Here is a 21,547-nt window from a genome sequence, read left to right on the forward strand (position 1 = left end):
TTTGGGAGCAGGACCCCAGGATCCCTCCGACTGCTCAATGACATCAGGCAGAGAGTAAGTTCAAGACTTAAATCAGGGAGGAAAGCAGCCATGGTTCTCCTTGAACAGCAGTGGTACTTACCCCACTGCACACTGGAATCCAGGGGAGCTTTTAAAAAATACTGTGAGCCCTGGCTGATTTGGCTCAGTGGATAAGAGTGTTGTCCTGCGGACTGAAGGGTCCTGGGTTCGATTCTGGTCAAGGACATAAGCCCTGGTTGCAGGCTCGATCCCCACTAAGGGGTCAGCAGGCAGCAGCCAATAGACGATTCTCATTATTGATGTTTTTATCTCTCTCCCTCTCTGAAATCAATAAAAATATATTTTAAAAAAATACTGAGAGGGAGCCAGGATTTGTGGTATTTTTTAAAAATGTATTTTTATTGATTTCAAACAGGAAGGGAGAGGATGAGAGAAACATCAAGGACGAGAATCATTGATCGGCTGCTTCCTGCACACCCCACTGGGGATGGAGCCCGCAACCGAAATTCCTGACCAGGAAGCAACCGTGACCTCCTAGTTCATAGGTTGATGCTCAACCACTGAGCCACAATGTGGTTGAGCATCAACCTATGAACTAGGAGGTCACGGTTTAAAAATACTGTGGTATTTTTAAAAAGACCCCCAAGTAATTAAAATAGGCAGGATTGAAAATTACTGCCCCAGAGGGACACCCCAACCCAAGTGGGCTGCAGATACTGACTGGGATTCTTTATCTTTCGCCCACACGATAGCAGACGTGTGTGCTGACCCCCAGGGGTGGAGGGCACCTATGGTCTATCACGGAAGAAAATGAGGAGAAGAGGGTAGTATAATTAACTGTGAGGAGATGCAGGCAAAAAGCCCATGGACTTCCAGAAGGGGATGAGCAAGGCTACCTAAGGCCCATTCTGTCTGCCCTTACACTCCTTTCTCGCCACGGAGAGGCAGGCTGGAAGGACAGAGAACCTGGGGGTTTTGCTGAGCTTGAGTTTCTTCTCACTGAGCTGGTTACCAGGGCAACAGAGAGCAATGGGATTTGAAGAAGCAAGAGGCAAGGGTGAGGGGGAAGTATCTTAAACCGCTCATTCCTCCTGCCAGTAACCACCCCCAAGGCTGCCTGGCATTATTTACACGACCCCACATCAGGCCCAGAAATACCCATCACCCTATGGGCAAGAAGGGAAGCAAACTGATATGATTTGAAGAGGAATGGGGACAGAGGTGAGGAAAGTCATGGTGGATGGGGAGTTCCAACTGTCATTAAGTTGTGCCATGATGTCCTTGCCCCCAGTGCACAAGGATTTGTGCGACTCAAGAACAGATCCTGCCAGCTCCGTATTAAATTCAATTGCTCCCCCACATTGTGGATAGCTTCTGTAGTAAACTTCCACCCCACCCAGGATCTGGAGGAAACAGTCAACTCAAAGATAGGAATTGCCGTGTTCATCACAGGCCAAGTGGCAAAGGTAACTGGCAGCATGAGCCACAGCTAGAGGTCTTTCAATTGCCCCTCCACGCTGCCTGTGCAAAGATTAACGGGAACCTCTTTCGTAGACGGTGGTCTCTGATACTTCAGTGTCAGCTGGAGTCTTTACTTTTCAGGAAGAAAGCTAGCGGAACCTCAGCTCTTCTAGGACTTAGTACAGCTGTACTGCCATTTGGCACATTATCCTGGGAAACTTACTTGCCAAACACAAAGGCAAGCCTAAGAGATATGATGTCCACATAGGTACGCAGCATCTCACTAATTTTTGTCCCTGACACTTCCAAACTAAGGGACTGCAGGGTATCCTGGAGTCCATGTGGCAATGTGGTTTGGAAAGATAACTGATGGGGAGTAGACACACTTGTGCCTTCACAGGGGGTCCTCACCTGAGTGGGCTTCCATTTCACAAGTTTGAGCCGGCTCAAGTTGTGACTGACTGGGGAATTAAGAAGTCATCTTTCCCTCCCTCTCAAATCAAAATGAATGCAAAAAAAGCCAAGTTTTCAGTCTAAATTTTATTATCTTCAAGTCACAATACTGATCACAAATGTGTACTCTTTAAAACAGTAACAACAACAAGAAATTCTTGCAACGAAACACAGCGGACCCACATAGACAACTGTCACAGTGTCTTAAGGTCTGGCAATCCGGGCATGCTGCCCACGGGCTTGAGGAGACATCTTCAGGTTTAAGGCAAAGGGAACAGCCTACCAAAAGGCACAACCAACAGCTACCCCTGGAAGAACCTCTTCGATTTGTCTCCCTTAAGGGTTATAGCTCGAGTGCCTCTCCTCCCTCCCACACACTATGGACTCAAGAGTGGGCAGGCCAGCTGCTTAAGAGAAGGAATACAAACAGTGACTACTTGGGGAGAGACACAGCTGCCACCTTCTCCCTCAAGTTCCACAGAAGGACAGAGAGAGGCCAAGGAACCCTTGGCAGACACAGTGCTGCAATAGGAATCGCTTCCGCAGAGGCAGCGGAAGGTGGTTCAGTGCCGTGGACAGGGAGGAAAGGAGCCCTTGCTGCAGAAGTGACTGGCCTCCTTAGGCCTTAGGCCCAGGTGCAGTACCTTCTGCTTGCAAGGACAGAACTCGAGGAAAATAAGGTAGTAACACGTAAAACACTTGGAGTATAAAGGACAGGACAGACAGATTGCTTGCTGGATAGTATTTGCCTCTAGAGCAGCAGTTCTCAACTTGTTGTAACTCTTTTGGGGGTCAAATGACCCTTTCATAGGGGTCGCCTAAGACCATCAGAACACAGGTATTTACATTACGATTCATAACAGTAGCAAAATTACAATTATGAAATAGCAACGAAAACAATTTTATGGTTGGGAGTCACCACAACATGAGCAACTGTATTAAAGGGTTGAGGCATTAGGAAGGCTGAGAACCACTGCTCTAGAGAAATGTATTGGTCCACAGCAATTGGAAAAGGAGTGTGTTAAGAGGGATGGAAAGCAGCAGGTCCTTATACCACTTACCTCAAAGACTGAGCCCTGAGGACTGTGAACACACATCCCTAACGGGCAAAGGCGCTCACTCCACCCTCCCTTTCTCACAGAAGCATCTGATTTGCCATCTCTCCCCACTGTAGACTCTATCCTCAGTACTGGCCTGAAGACTACCGGAGACTACTGATGGAGACTCAGGCTCCTAAAAACCGAAACAAGGGCTCCTACCATACACTTTGAGTCAGAGAAGTTAGGAGACTCCAAGTATATAACGAAGTCCAACCAGAAGTGAAAGGCCAGATCGCGGTAGATTTGGTGGGAAAAGACTAGCTGGCAATTCTCAATTATCTGCCTTGTAGGGAAGAACCAAAAGGGAACCAGAGGAGCCAGCAAACTGGGAAAATGAACTTGTCTCAATTAAAGGCAGAGAAAGAGGGAAAGCGAGAGAGCGAGAGGGGGAGGGAGATAAAAAGACAAAACAAACAGGAAGGAGCTTCCCTGGGAGCAGAAGACATTTGAATTTCCTAGGACAAAGTGAAGAAGAGCCAGAAACCTGGGTTTCTAGACGGAGACTAGGTGTGGGCTGTCTGACCTCTGCTCCTCTGAGCGCACTAACTCCAGCAGAGTGGAGACAGTCGGAAGTCCCCTTGTTTCTCCCTGTCTCTAACAGAGCCTGTCCTCAGAGGAAGCCAGGGTCCTCCTCATTCAGCTGCTGTGGTAGGAGCCACCCTTTATCTCTGAAGCCCTCCTGGTGGTAGGCAGCCAGCTGTATTTCTCTTCTTTCCTGGGTTCTCACCTCTGCTGTTCTGACAGGAGTGGGGAAAAGGGAAGAACCACCAAGGTGTTAGTGGGCCTTCTGGGTATTTACAGGTTGCTTTCAAAAAGCCACATTCCAAATGTGTTTTGAAGTAATATCCCCCTCCCCCCCAAACAAAACCCTTATAGTCTTTTTCCTCCATGACCTTTAGAATTAGCTCTAACTGTAACATCTCAAATTTGCTTTTTAATATATACTTTTTTATTTTTCAATTAGGCCTTACATTCAATATTATTTTGTATTAGTTTCAGATGTTCAGCATAGCGGTTAAACAATCATATACTTGATACAGTGTTTCCCCCGATATTTCCAGTACCCACCTGGTACCACACATAGTTATTACAATATTAGTGACTATATTCCCTATGCTATACTTTACATTCCCCATGACTACTTTATAACTGCCAATTTGTACCCCTCTCCTCTGGTAACCATCAGTCTGTTCTCTGTTGTCTATGCGTCCGTTTCAACTTGGTTTGTTCGTTCATTTTGTTCTTAAGTTTCCATGTAAAAGTGAAATCATATAGTATTTGTTTTTCTCTTTGTGACTTATTTCACTTAGCATAATACCCTGTAGGTCCATCCACACTGTCGCAAGTGGTAAGATTTTATTCTTTTTTTTTTTTTCATGGCGGAGATAACACCTCAAATTTAATTTCCTTAATAGAAAATACCCTCCTGTTTTTTCCTTGCAGCTTCCCAAATGAAATTCTGCCACGTTAATAGTGTTTTCTATTTCAACTCTGTTCAATGCAAGCTCAAAACAAAGAAGTGAATTTTGGGATTTCTTTAAGCTTCCTTCCATGATAACCCATGTTACAACTTAATTAATTAGGCGACTGTTAAACAAGTAAGCATGAGCGTTAGTTTTAAGAATATTTTATGAGAGTCACAGTAAGTTGTGCACTTACTTTTATATCATGTTAGATTTAAAATATTCAGAAATTCATATTAACTGGAACCCCTGCTTACAACCTGAAATAATAAAGTTAGAATCTGTTATCAGGTCATTAAAAAAAGACAAGAAAAGAAAAAAAAGGGGGGGCAATGGTAAGATATGTTCACATATAATTCCATAATAATAATAATAATAATAATAATAATAATAAAAAGACAACTGTTTTAATAAAAACACACCCAGAACAAAAGGGAAATCTTCTGGAGAGAAGGAAAGCCCAGCGATGTAGGATGTGCCCTAAAGCCTGGGAAGCAGCTCTCATACCTCAGGCGGGGGCTTGATGGTGACTGGCTGGGGAGTCCTCCTGGGTGGGGAGGGCTTCGGCTGCACCTGCTGCTGGGCGGGGTTATAGTAAGTCACTCCTCCATATACCTGTGATGGGGCCTGGACACCCCACAAGCCAGAAGAGAAAGTTAGGAATTAATCCAAACTGCGATGAACAGAAAACACCAAACATTATTCAGGCGCAAAAACAAAAGGATTACAGAATTTATAATTTTTTAAATCTCTAAGCTGCACCCCTTAAAAATAAAATGAATATTCATTTCTGTCTTATTATGCCTAATTATGCTCCGGTTCCTATTTCTTCAAAGTACTGCCCAGCTTTCTCTAATTCCTACCATCAGTTGACAAATGGAAGAGGCTGAGCTCAGTGGTGATATTAGATACCAGATGGTTTCAACTTATGGAGAATTAAGCAGCACAGGGAGAGAGAGGGCTGGCAAATAGAATACTTTCTTTATGCTGTTAAATAAATGGCCACCTAAGACATACTAAAACACTTAAATGAAACACCACTAAAGAAATGGAAGAACCCTAGCTGGTTTGGCCAAGTGAATAGAGGGTTGGTCTGAGGAATGAGGATTCCAGGTTTGATTCTGGTTAAGAACACATGCCCAGGTTGTGGGCTTGATCCCCAGTAGGAGGCATACAGGAAGGAGGCAGCCAATCAGTGATTCTCATTATCATTATTTTTAAAAAATATATTTTATTGATTTTACACAGAGAGGAATTGAGAGGGATAGAGAGCTAGAAACGTCAAGAGAGAAACATCGACCAACTGCCTCTTGCATCCCCCCACTGGGGATGTGCCTGCAACCAAGGTACGTGCCCTTGACCGGAATCGAACCCGGGACCTTTCAGTCCGCAGGCCGACGCTCTATCCACTGAGCCAAACTGGTTTTGGCATGATTCTCATTATTGATGTTTCTCTCTCTCCCTCTCCCTTGTTCTCTGAAGTCATTAAAATTTTTTAAAATAAATTAAATTAAAAAATGGAAGAGAACAGTAAACAGATGATGGGCATTACATAAGCTGCATTTCCAGGTGCTGACCACTAAGAGGCATCCGGGAATCATATGTAAATCAGTGGCATTGAACTATTCTCTCCAATTTCTTGAGCATTTTCCCCATACCACAATCCTGTCTGATTTAAAGGATGTGTACCTATAAAAATCTGCTCATTAGCCATCTCACCTGTGTATTAGGATATAGATGAGGAGGTGGTGGGGGAGGCAGCGCTCCTGGAGCATAAGGGTAGCTGGGATTACCAAAGTTCATGACGCCTGGGGCAGAAAAGTAAGTAGGAGCAAGCAACTGCTGAGGCGGAGGCTGTCCTGGAGACATGGACACTGGTGTAGGATAGAGGCCCGGATTGGGCAGAGGCGCTGGTGTCTGATGGGGATGTAAACCTGAACAAGGAGAGGAAAATAAATTAAAACAGAAAAGGACCAGTTCCAGCATAGTCAGGCTCGGGATAGAAGTCCTTAGGATGGACCTATACCTATGAGCTTTGTTGCCCAAGTAGGCAGAGTGGCCAGCCTCAGAGGCAAGCAGCACTGAGCTCAGAAGGATGGGGTAAAACCCCCAACACACATGCTCATGTACAGGAAGCACACAGGCTAGGTGCAATGCTTACCTGGGTGGGGAAGGTGCATTTCTGGCTGCACAATCATGCCCTGAGGAGGCAGTGGGGCAGGGCTGTCTCCATGGGTATAGATTGGTCCCTGGAATTGCACTGTAAAATATCACATTGGGATTCTTATAAACTCTCATTCTTCCTATCACATGGGCAAGTCTGCCCATCTCCCAAACCCTTTAAGAGATGTTCTCAATTTTCCATGTGAAGAAAACACCAACAGATAATGACAACCACTGTGACAGGTCAGAAAGAAAGGCAGAAGGCAGGAGGTTGGTCTATTTAGTTTGCTTCACCAAGCCAAAAAAGGTACCCCGATCTTAAGAAAAAAAGCTCACGTGGATCATAGTAATGTCCCTCCATGATACTGATATGCACGGGAGGGGCAGGGGGCTCCGGCACAGGTCTCTGCCGCTGAGATGAATAGCGTTTGGCTCGCCCACCCTGGACACCCTGAAATAAAGAAATAGGCCTGAGCCGAAGACTAGCATTCAAGTCCCCACCCTCCTTAAGTGGGACTTTGTATATGACATATGTTTAAAAATGAATTGAAAAATCAGTAAAAAACATCAAGACTTGAACCTAAACTCTCTACATTTCTGGAGACCCAAATTAAACAAAACACAGGTGCCCAGACGGCAGAACTCAGTGGTTGAACATCAACCTATGAACCAGGTCTCAGGTCAATTCCCAGTTAGGACTCATGCCCAGGTTGTGGGCTCAATCCCCAGTGTGGGGGTGCAGGAGGCAGCTAATCAAGGATTCTCTAAACAAAGATGTTTCTATCTCGCTCTTCTCCCTTCCTCTCTGAAATCAATAAAAATTTACTTTAAAAATAATAAAATGTAAAAAAATAATAAAATAAACAAAACATAGGAAATTGATTGGAAAAGTGATTTCAAAAGCATTCCCCGCTCCCTCCTCCATCTGCCCTTTCCCCTTCTGTACCATTTCTTCCAGCCGGTTAAACTGAGGTGGAGGTCCTCCCATGTGTATGTGGTTGTGCATACCTGTAACATACCAAAAAAGTCACTGCTGCAGAGCAGACAGACGTGCAACTCAAACATACCATCAAGAAAATAAAGTAAATGGCTTTCTGCTTATAATCTACCGCAGTGATCTGCAAACTGTGGCTCGCGAGTCACATGCGGCTCTTTGGCCCCTTGAGTGTGGCTCTTCCACAAAATACCACGTGCAACTGAAACTTCATGGCCCATGCGCAGAAGTCGGTTTTCGGCTCTCAAAAGAAATTTCAATCGTTGTACTGTTGACATTTGGCTCTGATGACTAATGAGTTTGCCGACAACTGATCTACCGGAATCCCTTTTAAACTATATCTGCTTCCTGTCAATACCAGCATTTGGATATTTGCCCCCATTGACCATTACCTTAATACAGCAATCAAGCCGTTAACATTTTAAAAAATTTACTTCAGTGAGAAAATACAAGTTCAAAATTTCTCCACCGAATACTTCCCTGCACAGAATCACTGGGAGATTACAATAAGCACATTACATTAAAAAAATATATCAGCTCCAGGGTTTCTGGACAACAACTGGAAAGTGAGGCATGTTTTGTAACCTAAGCTAGCCACCCAGGTCTGGCTTGGAAGCTTGGGAAGAGATTCCCTTCTGGTTGAAAATGACTCAGACCAACAACAACAAAAGATTACATATTAGAGACTGTTTTCCAATGATTTTTTCTCCCAAATGATGATAAGGTATCAGTGGAAGGGTATACTTCTTGATCCAAAGATCAACTCCAGATCCAGTTGAGATGACACTGGTTTTTGCTGTTCAAAAACCATGCACACCAGAGAAGGATGCCGAAACTCTCAGGCTACATGAGGATTTCCAATCTTTGAGTTCAAATCTGATTTCAGAAACTAGGGAAAAGATTCTTTGATCTATCTGGTTGGAGGAAGACAAAGGATGGGCAAAATGGGTGGTAGATGGCACCTAGTCTCTAGAATTGTGCTGTCCAATACAATACCACCTGAGGCTAAATTTCAATGTTTAAAATGAAAAGTTCAGTCACCCAGACCTGGCCACATTTTAAGGATTCAAAAGCACCATTGTGCCGGGACCGGTTTGGCTCAATGGATAGAACGTCGGCTTGGGGATTGAGGGGTCCCGGGCTCGATTCCGGTCAAGGGCATGTACCTTGGTTGCGGGCATATCCCCAGTAGGGGGTGTGCAAGAGGCAGCTGATAGATGACTCTCTCTCATCGATGTTTCTAACTCTCTATCTCTCTCCCTTCCTCTCTACAAAATCAATAAAATATATATTAAAAAAAAAAAAAAAAAAAAAAAAAAAAAGCACCATTGTGCCATGGCTCAGTGATTGAGAGTCAGCCCAGGAACCAGGAGGTTATGGTTTGATTCCCAGCCAGGGCACATGCCCAAGTTGCAGGCTCAATCCCTAGTGTGAGGTATGCAGAAGGCAGCCAATCAATGATTCTCTTTCATCATTGATGTTGCTTTCTCTCTCTCCCTCTCCCTTCCTTTGAAATCATTAAAAAATAAATTTCAAAAAGCATATGCATGCACTATCATTACAGAAAGTTCTTTTAGGTAGCCTCTAGAACAGTAGTTCTCAACTTTTCTAATGCCACGACCCTTTAATACAGTTCATGTTGTGGTGACCCTTAACCATAAAATTATTATTTTTTTTAAAACATATTGATTTTTCACAGAGAGGAAGGGAGATAGCCAGAAACATCAATGAGAGAGAGTCATCAATCAGCCTCCTGCACGCCCCCTACTGGGGATGTGCCTGCAACCAAGGTACATGCCCTTGACTGGAATCGAACCCGGGACCTTTCAGTCCACAGGCCAACGCTCTATCCACTGAGCCAAACCAGTTTCGGCCATAAAATTATTTTTGTTGCTATTTCATAACTGTAATTTTGCTACTGTTAATGGATCATAATGTAAATATTTGTGTTTTCCGATGGTCTTAGGCTCTATCTACAGCAGCAGTTCTCAACCTGTGGATTGAGACCCACAGGTTGAGAACCGCTATCCTGTTTCCCCGAAAATAAGACAGAGTCTTATATTAATTTTTTCTCCCAAAGTTGCGCTAGGTCTTATTTTCAGGGGATGTCTTATCTTTCCATGCGCTAGGTCTTATTTTCAGAGGATGTCTTATTTTCGGGGAAACACGGTAGTAAGATCACCTAAGACCATCAGAAAACACAGATATTTACATTATGATTCATTAACAGTAGCAAAATTACAGTTATGAAGTAGCAAAGAAAACAATTTATGGTTGGGAGTCATCACAACATGAACTGTATTAAAGGGTCGCGGCATTAGAAAGGTTGAGAAACACTGCTCTAGAGAGACTTTCTTTTCAAAGAGATTAAAAGATTCCCATCCAAATTCAAATGAATAACTTTCTGCCTTCAAACTTTAGCCATTAGCTTAGCTCAAATAATAAAAACACTGCCTTCTTCTTCCACTATTCTACAGAGTGGTAAAGGATTCTGCACCTAGGAATTCATCCCCCCCGTTGCCCCCCATCCTCACCCAGGATGTTTAGAGGGAGAGAGGAAGGGAGAGAAAGGAGGGAGGGAGGGAAAGAGAAAGAGAGACAGACAGACAGACAGAGAGGCACATCAATGTGAGAGAAACATCAATTGGTTGCCTCCTATCTGCACCCTGACAGGGGATGGAACCCACAACCTAGGTATGTACCCTGACCAGGAATCAAACCCACCACCTTTAGGTGTATGGGACAACACTCCAAGCTACTGAGCTCACCAGCCCAGGCCAGGAACTCATTATTGGTTAACAGTAGGCAACAGATAAAACTGCTATGAGGTCCATGGATGAATATATATAGGAATACATCTGTTTTTTGCAGTTAATGAAAACACAGATATTCGTCAGACACCACATCCCTGAAATTAAGTCCAATGTCCTAAACCCAGCGTTGTAAAGGGGTGGTGGTGAGGGTTGGTGGTGGGGGATCATCTGGTTACTAACCCTAAGGTACCTACCCCGAAGTTCGCGTGGTGGCAGGAATGAAGGTTGCCCTGGATTCCAATTCTGCTCTGTTATACTCAATTGTGCCACATCTTGCTCAAGTCCACTTGTAGCAGAATCCACTGGAGCCTCCCAGTTCCCAGTCTTAGCAGGTGAAGGAGGAGTAGTTTCTGGAACTTGAGGGGTGGGGGTTAGCCCTTCAGGTAGAGGTGGCATCTCCTCTGCAATCTTGACTGCATCTCCAGCTTTGGTTCTGGTTCTTCTTACACGGGAATAGGACTTCTTCTCAATAGGTCTGTCAGGGGGCGGGGGTGCAGTGTCAGGAGCAGAAACAGGAGCTGGTGTCTCTGAGGCCACCTCTTCCTTCTCAGGACTGCCAAGCACTTGAGCATCTTCTTCTGGAGACAGATCCCGCACAGGAGTCTGCTCCAGGCGCCGTGACCGGTAACTACTCTCATGTTTAACAGTCTCACCAGACCGGCCACCATGCTGTCCGCCAGTCTCCACAGGCCTGAATCCAGCACGACCTTCCTTGAAGCCCCCAGATCGAGAGTAGTTCCTAGGGGCAGACATGCGACCGGTCCCTGCAGCTTTCCTATTGACAAATGTCCTTGGTGGGAGGGTCCCCCCAGGACCCTGGTGGCGATGAGACTTGTTTGGTCGCTCACCAACCCAATTTGGATCTCTTTGTGGAGGACTCCCAAACCTGAATAAATGAAATAAAAAAGTCTTACACTGAAGGTCAGGAAGATGTCCCATATTCCTCACCCATTCAATTATTTGCTGGAATGGTATTTAAAAAAGCCGAGTTCTTTCTACAATATCAATAATCTAGGCCCCAAAATTTCCTCACCTGGGTTTCCGGATTCTTCGGGGTTTGATGTCATCAGGATTGTGAGCTGAACGGATGTCATACCCGTAAAGAGCAATGAGCTCCTGGCGGGACTTCGGGGCCTGCTCATCTTCCCGGAACTTGTCATGTTCCCAGCGACCCTCATCCTTCCACAGCTTCCGCTGACGCCCCTTGGGTCTGGATAAAACCAGGAAAAAGTGTCTTAGGTTGGCAGAATCTGTCAAGTATAGATGTTCATGAAACAAACAGGGTTGGGCATGGAATCAGAAGAAGCTTGTGGTCTTTCCCTCTTTCCAGATTTAAAGCAGGCCTTCCAAAAGCAAGAGTGAAGCAGTACCTCAGGGCTTGCTGGGCTCAAATGCAACAGGAACAGAAATAAAGGTTTCACTTCAAACTACTCAGCACCTAGGAAATACCTTTACTATACGGCAGCCTATGCAAGTGCTCCATATCCCACAGGCCTCAGCCTCGGATTAGGGAAGGCAAGTGGAGGGTAGGCGTGGATCCTAGTTGCCGCACCGAGAGTTACCAAATATTCTAAGCTTCATCTTCCTCATTTGTAAAGAGGTAATACCTTAAAAATGTTGTGGATGCAGGTAAAGCACTCCAGCAAAGGGCCTAGCATACAGTAAACACTAAATCTATATACTACAGTAACAGCGGCTGTTACCTGACTTCCTCCTCCTGAGTTTGCCCTCGAAGATCATGCTCAAAGAAAAGCCCTTTCCGGGGGATGTAGGCGGGGTTCTTCCGATCTTCGTCGTCATCCAAATGCTTGGAGACTTTGTTCTCCACAGGCTCTGTGCTCTCCTGGGGGACAAAGGGCTCCTTACTCCCTCTAACGCGGAAAGCCCCTCTTCCAGCCCCCAAGTGGAGGCCTCTGCTGGGCACTGACCTGCCCATCCCCGCTCTGCCGCTCCCCCGTCACAGTGCCTTTGGAGTCCGGCTTTTCTTCCCCCTTCTCTTCTTTTGCTGAAGAATTAGCAGCATCATTGGCTTCTGATTTCAGCTCCACTTTGGAGTTTTCCTCTTCACTGTACTCCCCTTCTTCACCCTGAAAAAAGTTTTCCTGTCATCTGTGGAGAAAGATCTGAAAGGTGCTTAAAAAAAAAAAAAAAAAAAGGTTTTAAAAAAAAAATCCTCATCAGAGGATGTTTTTCATTGATTCCAGAAGGAAGGGGAAAAACATCGATCGGTTGCCTGCTTACACGCTCCAACTGACCAGTGATCAAACCAGCAACCTAGCTATGTGTCGTAACTGGAATGAACCCACAACCTTTTTTGGTGTATGCGACAACACTCCAACCAGGGCTGAAAGGTGCATTTTATTTATTAAAATGTATCTTATTGATTTTTTACAGAGAGGAAGGGAGAGGGATAGAGAGTTAAAAACACCGATGAAAGAGAAACATCAGTCAGCTGCCTCCTGTACAACCCCTATTGGAGTTGTGCTCACAACCAAGGTATATGCCCTTGACCAGAATCAAACCTGGGACCTTGAGTCTGTAGGCTGATGCTCTATTCACTGAGCCAAACCGGATAGGGCTGAAAGGTGCATTTTAAAGTTTTCCATTCTTTAGGAAAACATTTTCTAACAAACTTAAAAATTAAAAGCATCCCTAGCCAGTTTTGCTCAGTAGATAGAGTGTCGGCCTGCAAAGTGAAGGGTCCCGGGTTCTGGGTCTGACCTGAGCCTGAACTACACCCTTTTGTAACTAGACCAAGGCTGGCCTCAGGAATCTGATCAGAGGCTCACTGTCAGTTTCCTGATGAGGCAAGATGCTCTAAGTTCTTGCCCTTTCTTCAAAGAGAGCTGAATCAGCCTGATCCGTCCAGACAAGCCAATTAATTCCTCTTCCCCATTCTTCTCTGTTCAGCATCTGGGCATTTTGGCCTTTACTATCTGGGATTAGATTTTCAGAAAGGTGATACTGGTATGAAACCCACAAAACTGAGGAAGACTGCTTAATCCTACCTGCACTAAGCCTTTATCCATAGCTTTTAAACAACCAAATACCCTTGATTCTTCCATTTTCCCTCAACCATAAGAAGTTTTCCCCCCTCTTGAAATGGGGATAGGTGTGTGGGAATCATTCAGTTCTTTCCTTGATCCTAGGTTCCAAGCAGGTTCTGAAGCAGAAATTGCAAGAATCTTGCTTGGTGCTTTATGGGACCTTAACTAATATATCTCTCTCTCTCCCTCCCTCTCTCTCACACACACACACTCTGAATTTAAACATCTTAAAATAGTATCATGATTAATAAGGGAACTTCATTTTATGCCCCACCTCCTCTAGTCTGGTAGAATGTCAAATGAGACAACTAATTTTGTTTCCAGGGCAGGGCATAGTGCTGAGAGACGCCAGATTAGTCAAAGTCTGATCTGACTGAAGCCAAAGTGCTCTCCAGGTCACACCGCTTTGACTCAGAGCTAACATGAAACCCTTTTCCAGAGACAAACCCCCCGCTGCTGATCCACTTCAGTGAGCACTCTCCACACTCTAATGCCTAACTCTCCTCTAACTCAATCGCTTCTTTAGCAAAATTCTCACTGCGGTGGTGTTAGCTCATTCTCCACTCCACGCATTTCAGAGTAAGAGGTGGGTTCTTCCTTGTTCTCAATGTCTCTTCCAGATCCAACTCCTCCAGCCTCATTTTAAACTCCTGCTCCCCTGGGGGCGCCTATCACCTGCCTATACCTCCGAGCCTCTGCTTAGGTCCACCCTGTCATTAACTTTAATACTTTATGAGTTCGCAGTCTTCACCTCCACTTCAGCCAACCATTTCCATGGCCACACTACAGACCAGTCTTACTTGTGAGTGAAACAAGGATTTCAATGGAAAGTACCCTTGCCCTAGCTGGGTTAGCTCAGTGGATAGAGGGTTGGTCTTTGGACTGAAAATTCCCAGGTTGGATTTCAATCAAGGGCACATGCCCAGGTTGCAGGCTCAATCCCCAGTAGGGGGCGTGGAGGAGGCAGCCAATCAATGATTCTCTCTCATCATCGATATTTCTCTCTCTCCCCTCTTCCTTCCTCTCTGAAATCAATTAAAAAAAAAAAAAAAAGTACCCTCACAGGATGATCTGATCATAAGTTCCTAACTGGACAGGTCATGGTGGGTGTAACGCCTCAGGCTTATAACTTCTTCAGTAAAAGGTGTATCTTTGCCTTAAGTAAGCCCTGTCCATTGTTTCTGTACATGTAGGTTAATACACTTTTAAATAAGCAACCACCCTCAAAAGAGCACATAATCTTGTTAACTATCCTGTAATCCAACCCCTCATTGCTTTTCCCCACCTCCATGTAATCTTCCTTACATTCACTCCTTAATTTCAAATGCATAAAATAATCAATAAAACTGTTACTCTCCGGAGCATTTGAGATCTTGCTCCCTGTGTTATGTCACCAGTTTAGCTCCAATACACGCTCACAAATTCTCTACAGGTTGAATATTTTGTCAACACCTGGAATTGTTATGCAGTTTTTAAAGTAAACCTGCTTCACTTTTTAAATCCTAAATTTAAATACCCTAGACTTTGATCAAAACTGCCACTTACTTCACCCCATACACAAAAGTTAACTCAAAATGGATCAAAAACCTAAATATAAGAGCTAAAATGATAAAACTCTTAGAAGAAAACATAATGGTTAAGCCCTGGCCAGATAGCTCAGCTGCATAGTATCAACCAGCTATACCAAGGTTTCGGGTTCAATTCCCAGTCAGAGCACATACAAGAATCAATCAATGAATGCATAAGTAAGTGAAACAACAAATAATAAATAATAATTAAAGAAACAAACATGGGGTTAATCTTCATGACTTTGGGTCTGGCATGGATTCAGCAAAGGCTTCTTAGATATGACACCAACAGCACAAGCAACAAAAGAAAAAACATACTGAACGTCAAAACCCTCAGCTGTGTGTTCAGTGGTTAGAGCACCGGCCTGCAAAATGAAGGGTCACGGGTTTGATTCCAGGGCAAGGGCGTGTACCTGGGTTAAAGGTTCGATCCCTAACCCAGCAAGGGCACGTGTGGGGTCAACCAATCAATGTGTTTCTCTCACATCAATGTTTTCTCTCTCTCCCCCTCCCTTCCACTCTCTCCGAAACCAATAAAAACAAATTAAAAAAAAAAAAAGGACAGAGTATCTGAATAGCACTTTCTCTAAGAAAGTATGCAAATTAGCTGATATGTACAAGAAAAAATGCTCAACATCATTAGTCATCAGGAAAATGCAAACTGAAATGAGATACCATGTCATATCTACTAAGATGGCTGGAATAAAAAAAATCAAGACAATACAAGTGCTGTCTAGCATGTGGAGAAATTAGAATTCCCATACATTGCTTTTGGGAATGTAAACTGGTGCAGCTGCTTTGGATAACAGTTTGGCTGTTCCTAAAACGATTAAACAGAGTTACCAAATGACTCAGCAATCCCAGTCATAGGTACATTCCCAAGATAAATGAAACATATTTCTACACAAAAACGTGAAATAGCAGCATTATAGCAGCATTAGTCATAACAAAAAATTAGTAATAACCCAAATGTCTATCAATGGATGAATGGGTGAACAAAATGTGACCTATCCATACAATGAAATATTATCCAATCAGAAAACAGAATGCAGTTACTAAATTGTAGAATTGCATGCTACAATTTACTAAAAAACTAGCTAGGTGAAAGAAGCCAGTCACACCAGTCTACATGTTATATGATCCTATTCATATGAAAGGCCAGAACACGGAAATCTCTAGACACAGAAAGTCGACTTGTGGTTGCTTAGGGGTAGGAGGGATGCAGATGGAGGAACTAGGGGCGGGGGTGATAACTCAATGACAGGGTTTTTTCTAAGGCGATAAAAATGTTCTAAAACTGTGGTAATGGCCACATATATCTGTAGATGCATTAAAAAACAGAATTAGCTGAAACCAGTTTGGCTCAGTGGATAGAGCGTCGGCCTGCGGACTCAAGGGTCCTGGGTTCAATTCAGTCAAGGGCATTTACCTTGGTTGTGGGCACATCCCCGACAGGGGGTGTGCAAGAGGCAGCTGGTTGATGTTTCTCTCTCATGGATGTTTCTAGCTCTCTATTCCTCTCCCTTCCTCTCTGTGAAAAATCAATAAAATATATTTTAAAACAAACAAACAAACAAAAAAACACATAGAATTAGTGTGGCTAAGTGGTTGAGTGTTGACCCATGAACCAGGAGGTCACGGTTTGATTCCCAGTCAGGGTACATGCCCGGGTTATAGGCTCAATTCCCAGTAGGGGAGGTGCAGGAGGCAGCCGATTAATGATTCTCTCTCATCATTGATGTTTCTCTCTCTCCCTTCCTCTTTGAAATCAATAAAAACATACTAAAAAAGAACACAAAAAAACAACAAGGATTCCCATTCATGTATTTAAAGAAAACACACCATAAAATTGTACATTTTAAATAAATTGAATAACATGTCAATAAAGGGTTTTAAAAAAAAACTGCCTATTATTTTTTTTTAAAATATATTTTATTGATTTTTTACAGAGAGGAAGGGAGAGAGATAGAGAGCTAGAAACGTCCATAAGAGAGAAACATCGACCAGCTGCCTCCTGCACATCCCCCACTGGGGATGTGCCTGCAACCAACGTACATGCCCCTAACAGGAATCGAACCTGGGACCTTTCAGTCCGCAGACCGATGCTCTACCACTGAGCCAAACCGGTTTCGGCTATTATTTCTATTCTTACCCAGTTTTTCCTTTATTCTCTCACCTACAACCTGACATATACACTCCCTTGACATTCCCACTTTCTCCTTATCATTCAGTTCTTTCCTACATTCCCTTTCCTCTCTCTAGATTCAAAGGCCCGTTTACTTTAATCACTACTAATAACTCCCTCAATTCTCTTGCCATTCCCATGTGCTCAGGACTGGACCAAGTCATATGTCTCCTTTCTCTAGACTACTGACCATAACTGAAAGGAGTTAAAAAAAACACACATCACGCATCAATGTCACCTTCAACCTCAGCTACCCAAACCTCTTTTAGTCTCACAACTCTTTTTTTTAATTTAATATATTTTTATTGAATTCATAAAGGAAGGGAGAGGGGGAGAGATAGATATAAACATCAATGATGGGAGAAAAATCATTGATCCACTGCTTCCTGCACACCGTACACTGGGGATCAAGCCCACAACCCAGGCATGTGTGTGCCCTGACCGGGAATCAAACTGTGACCTCCTGGCTCCTAGTTCGAAGCTCAACCACTGAGCCACGCCGGCCAGGCTAGTCTCACAACTATTTTTTTTTTTAAATATATATTTTATTGATTTTTCACAGAGAGGAAGGGAGAGGGATAGAGAGTTAGAAACATGATGAGAGAGAAACATCGATCAGCAGCCTCTTGCACACCCCCTATCAGGGACGTGCCCACAACCAAGATACATGCCCTTGACCGGAATAGAACCCGAGACCCTTGAGTCCACAGGCCGACGCTCTATCCACTGAGGCAAACCGGTTTCGGCTAGTCTCACAACTCTTACCTCTACTCTCCACCCACCTCTTCGTGTCTTCCCTTCTATTTCTCAGAGAAAACAAAACAAAGAAAGGAACACGGCTTCTTCCCACACACCTTCCTTCCCACCTCTCCATAGTTACAACTAAAGGTGTTCCCCTGTCACGTCCCTATTTCTCATGCACTCAGTCAAGCACCACCATACAGTGCCTACTCCCTCCTCTTTCCTTCCCTTTTACTCATTCTTTCCATCTTTAACCATACTTGAGTCTCCAACTTTAAAAAATAACCAACAAACCCTCTCTTAACCTCATAGGCTTCTTTCCAGCTACCATCTCTCTCTCTCGCCTCTCCCTTCAGAGTCAAGTTTCTTTAAAAAAATTTCTTGAAGGATTCTGAAAAAATGGCAGTAGCATAGTTTTTTGGTTTTTAAAAAAATACATATTTTATTGATTTTTCACAGAGAGGAAGGGAGAGGGATAGAGAGCTAGAAACATCGATGAGAGAGATACATCCACCAGCTGCCTTCTGCACACCCCCCACTGGGGATGTGCCCACAACCAATGTACATGCCCTTGACCGGAATCGAACCCAGGACACCTGAGTCCGCAGACCAACGCTCTATCCACTGAGCCAAACCGGTTTCAGCTGTAGTAGCATAGTTTTTGACCTTCAAATATCCACATGAAATGAGAACTTCTAGACAACAAAATCAAAATCCTTCTAATAACACACACACACACACACACAAACAGCAAAAAAAAAAAAAAACCACCTAGGTTACAAGGTATCCTTAAATAAATGCACATAACAAAGTACACACACACAATAAGAACAAAGCACCAACAGCCACAAGACCCGTACCAAATTAGTGTCAGTGCCTGAGAAAGCAGAGAAGTAAGTGGATCTGCAGACAGAACGCTGAAATAATCAACAGGTCTTCAATGGAAAGCAAAACTGAGAACAGGGGGCAACCAATCAACGTGTCTCTCTCAATAAATCTAGCTTTTTTCATAGCAACTAATTTTTGAGCTGATAATTTTGTATGGCCCGCAAATGTTATAAATATCCAAATGACCCTTGTCAGAAAAAAGGTTCCCAGCCCTGCTCTAAATGAACAAGACCTTTTGGGCCCCGGTAATTCAGTTGGTTAGAGCTGTGGTTGGCAAACTGCGGCTCGCGAGCCACATGCGGCTCTTTGGCCCCTTGAGTTTTTTGCAAAAGCCAGCTTAGGAGTAACCTAATTAAGTTAATAACAATATACCTACCTATAAAGTTTAAGTTTAAAAAATTTGGCTCTCAAAAGAAATTTCAATCATTGTACTGTTGATATTTGGCTCTGTTGACTAATGAGTTTGCCGACTACTGGGTTAAAGCATCATCCCAATACACCAAGGTTGCAGGTTCAATCTCCAGTGAGGACACACACATGAATGAATGAATGAATGATCAAAACAACAAATCGGTGTTTCTCTCTTTCTATAGTCAATAAATAAAACTAAAAATGTTTTTTTTTTAAAAAAAAACTATGTATCAGCTTTTCCAAAGCATAAAGAATGCAAAAGAGTAACAAGTAGGTCATGATACTTTTGAACCACAGGCATATATATACACACACATGTTTTTAAAATACACTTAAATATAGACATCAAAGGAAAAAACCTATCACACTCACTTCTGAGTCTTCTGCACTTTCATAATCCGAAAGAACAGCTGAAAAGAAAACAGAAATATGTCAAGAAAAAAAAACTAGAAATGATTATAATTACATTTCCTGACTGCTAAATATAATTTAAATCTGATATCAACCTATGAAGTAGGTAAAATTATAGTCCCCATTTACAGATGGGAAACGGGCTCAAAGATCATACCGCTAAAACGTTATGCTCTTTAGTATTATGCTACAAAGAGACACTCTGTACCACTCTCCCCCCGCCCACCCCCCCCAAATCCCTAACATCCAGAGATGTCACTGCTGGAAACAGGTGACCTGAGTTTCGGGACAAAAATACCACCATGATGCTACTCACCATCGCCCTCGATGCCATCTTCACTCTCCTGAAAGAAAGAAGTCATGGGTTATGCAGTGATTTCCAGAGGGTGGAGAGCTGTAGACTCAACACAAAATAGTCAAAAAGGGAGATGAGGATGGGCACTTCTTTAACAAGCAGCATCGGAGGGAGGTCCGGTCTCTTCTTCGCCTCCAGCCCCGTTTGTGAATAACATTCGCTGTCGATCCGCAGCGGCTCCGCACTCCTCCCAGAAACCCCCGACCCCTCCTCTTCCCTGGGGGCTCCGGATGCAAACCGCCCCGGGATAGCCGTCCTCTACTCCAACACAATGGGCCTCAGCATCGATCGCTGACTCTCAGCCTCCCACCATCACCTGCACACCCCGCCCCCGGCCCGCCAGCCGCCGCTCCGACCACCGCGCCCCGCCCGCGCGCACTCACACACTCAGACTCCTCGGCGCTCTTGGCCCCCCCGCTCTCCACCCGCCGCAGATGGAGGGCCCCAGCTCGGCCTCCGCGCTGGGAAGGCAGAGAGCCGCTGCCGCCGCCTCCGGTGCTACCGCTGCAGCCCCCGCCGCCCCGAGCCGGGGAGCCGCCGCTGTCTGAGCCGGAAGCACCGGACTCCTCGTCCTCTGTGTCCTGCGAAGCGCGCTGCCGCCGCCGGTCAGCCATCTTACGGAGAACGGCCGCCCCCAGCCAGTTCCTGACGTACGCCCTTCGCGGGGGCCGCCGGGAGGCTGGAAAGCTGGTCCCAGCATGCTTCGCGTGAGGCACTGACCGCCCGCTTCTCGGGGGCGGGGCGCGGGGGGCGGGCCTAGCGCGCTGCGGCACGTTTGCGGGCGGGCGGGATTACGTAATCGGTTACGTCAGGGGGCGGGGCGCGCCTTCTGACTTCCTTTCGGGCAGGCTCAGGGCGAGGGCGATCTGCGTTTGGGTAGCCTCTTTCGGCCGCTCGTCCGGCCATCTTGGGCTTCCCGAGTGGAAGGCGTCGATCTGTCATAGCTTCACTGCGGTATTAGAGCTGTTGATGGTTTATTTTTCGATTTCTTGTTTCTGCCTACGTTGGAAGCAGATCATTTTACTGAATTTGGTGAAATCACGACCCAAGGTAAACTTCTGAAGTAGTGCCGCATCATCAGTATTGCCACCCCGTCCCATTTTAGGCTAAAGGGCGAAGGAAAAGCCATGATGTCTGCAGGAAGCCCGAGGATTTACAGTTGCACGTTCCCTTCGTTCTCATTTCCTCCATTCATGTATCTCTCCACCCCAGCCACCACCTCTCCCAAAGTGCAGGCTGGCATGATGCTAAGTCTTACAAGATTTTAGAATTGATTTAAAAAAGAGATGATTAGGAACCGTCATTGGTTTAATGTAGTGGCATGATTTCCTTGTTAACCAGATGAGGAAATGCTTTGATTTTAGCAAGACTGAAAATTTTTTTTGTCAGTACGAAAAAACCCAGTATACCAGGTGGAGCAAAACTAGGTTTACAGTTGAGTACCTACAAGTTTATTCTTGTATTACTATTTAT

General features: G+C 44.6%; 1 protein-coding gene across 5 annotated transcripts; it reads right to left on the reverse strand.

The window, feature by feature from the left end:
* Positions 1 to 2,921: 2,921 nt before the first annotated feature.
* On the reverse strand, positions 2,922 to 20,784 carry CASC3 (CASC3 exon junction complex subunit). 5 transcript variants are annotated; one of them, XM_036407826.1, is made up of 13 exons: positions 20,458 to 20,781; positions 20,036 to 20,063; positions 19,681 to 19,718; positions 12,397 to 12,555; positions 12,172 to 12,311; positions 11,502 to 11,678; positions 10,663 to 11,354; positions 7,608 to 7,669; positions 6,998 to 7,112; positions 6,660 to 6,758; positions 6,218 to 6,432; positions 5,006 to 5,125; positions 2,922 to 3,772 (listed from the first exon to the last, which is right to left on the reverse strand). In XM_036407826.1, exons 1-13 carry the CDS (start codon positions 20,686 to 20,688, stop codon positions 3,698 to 3,700), a joined length of 2,151 nt encoding a protein of 716 aa, XP_036263719.1. In that variant the 5' UTR covers positions 20,689 to 20,781; the 3' UTR covers positions 2,922 to 3,697. The 5 variants fall into 5 exon arrangements, with proteins under 5 accessions (XP_036263719.1, XP_045426752.1, XP_036263723.1 ...); XM_036407829.2 differs by lacking the exon at positions 2,922 to 3,772 and adding an exon at positions 4,695 to 4,758 and having other exon boundaries at positions 20,458 to 20,780; XM_045570796.1 differs by lacking the exons at positions 19,681 to 19,718; positions 20,036 to 20,063; positions 20,458 to 20,781 and adding an exon at positions 13,519 to 13,820.
* Positions 20,785 to 21,547: the final 763 nt, after the last annotated feature.

Source organism: Pipistrellus kuhlii, unplaced genomic scaffold (assembly GCF_014108245.1).
Source record: "Pipistrellus kuhlii isolate mPipKuh1 unplaced genomic scaffold, mPipKuh1.p scaffold_m20_p_37, whole genome shotgun sequence".
In the NCBI taxonomy this organism is placed as follows: domain Eukaryota; kingdom Metazoa; phylum Chordata; class Mammalia; order Chiroptera; family Vespertilionidae; genus Pipistrellus; species Pipistrellus kuhlii.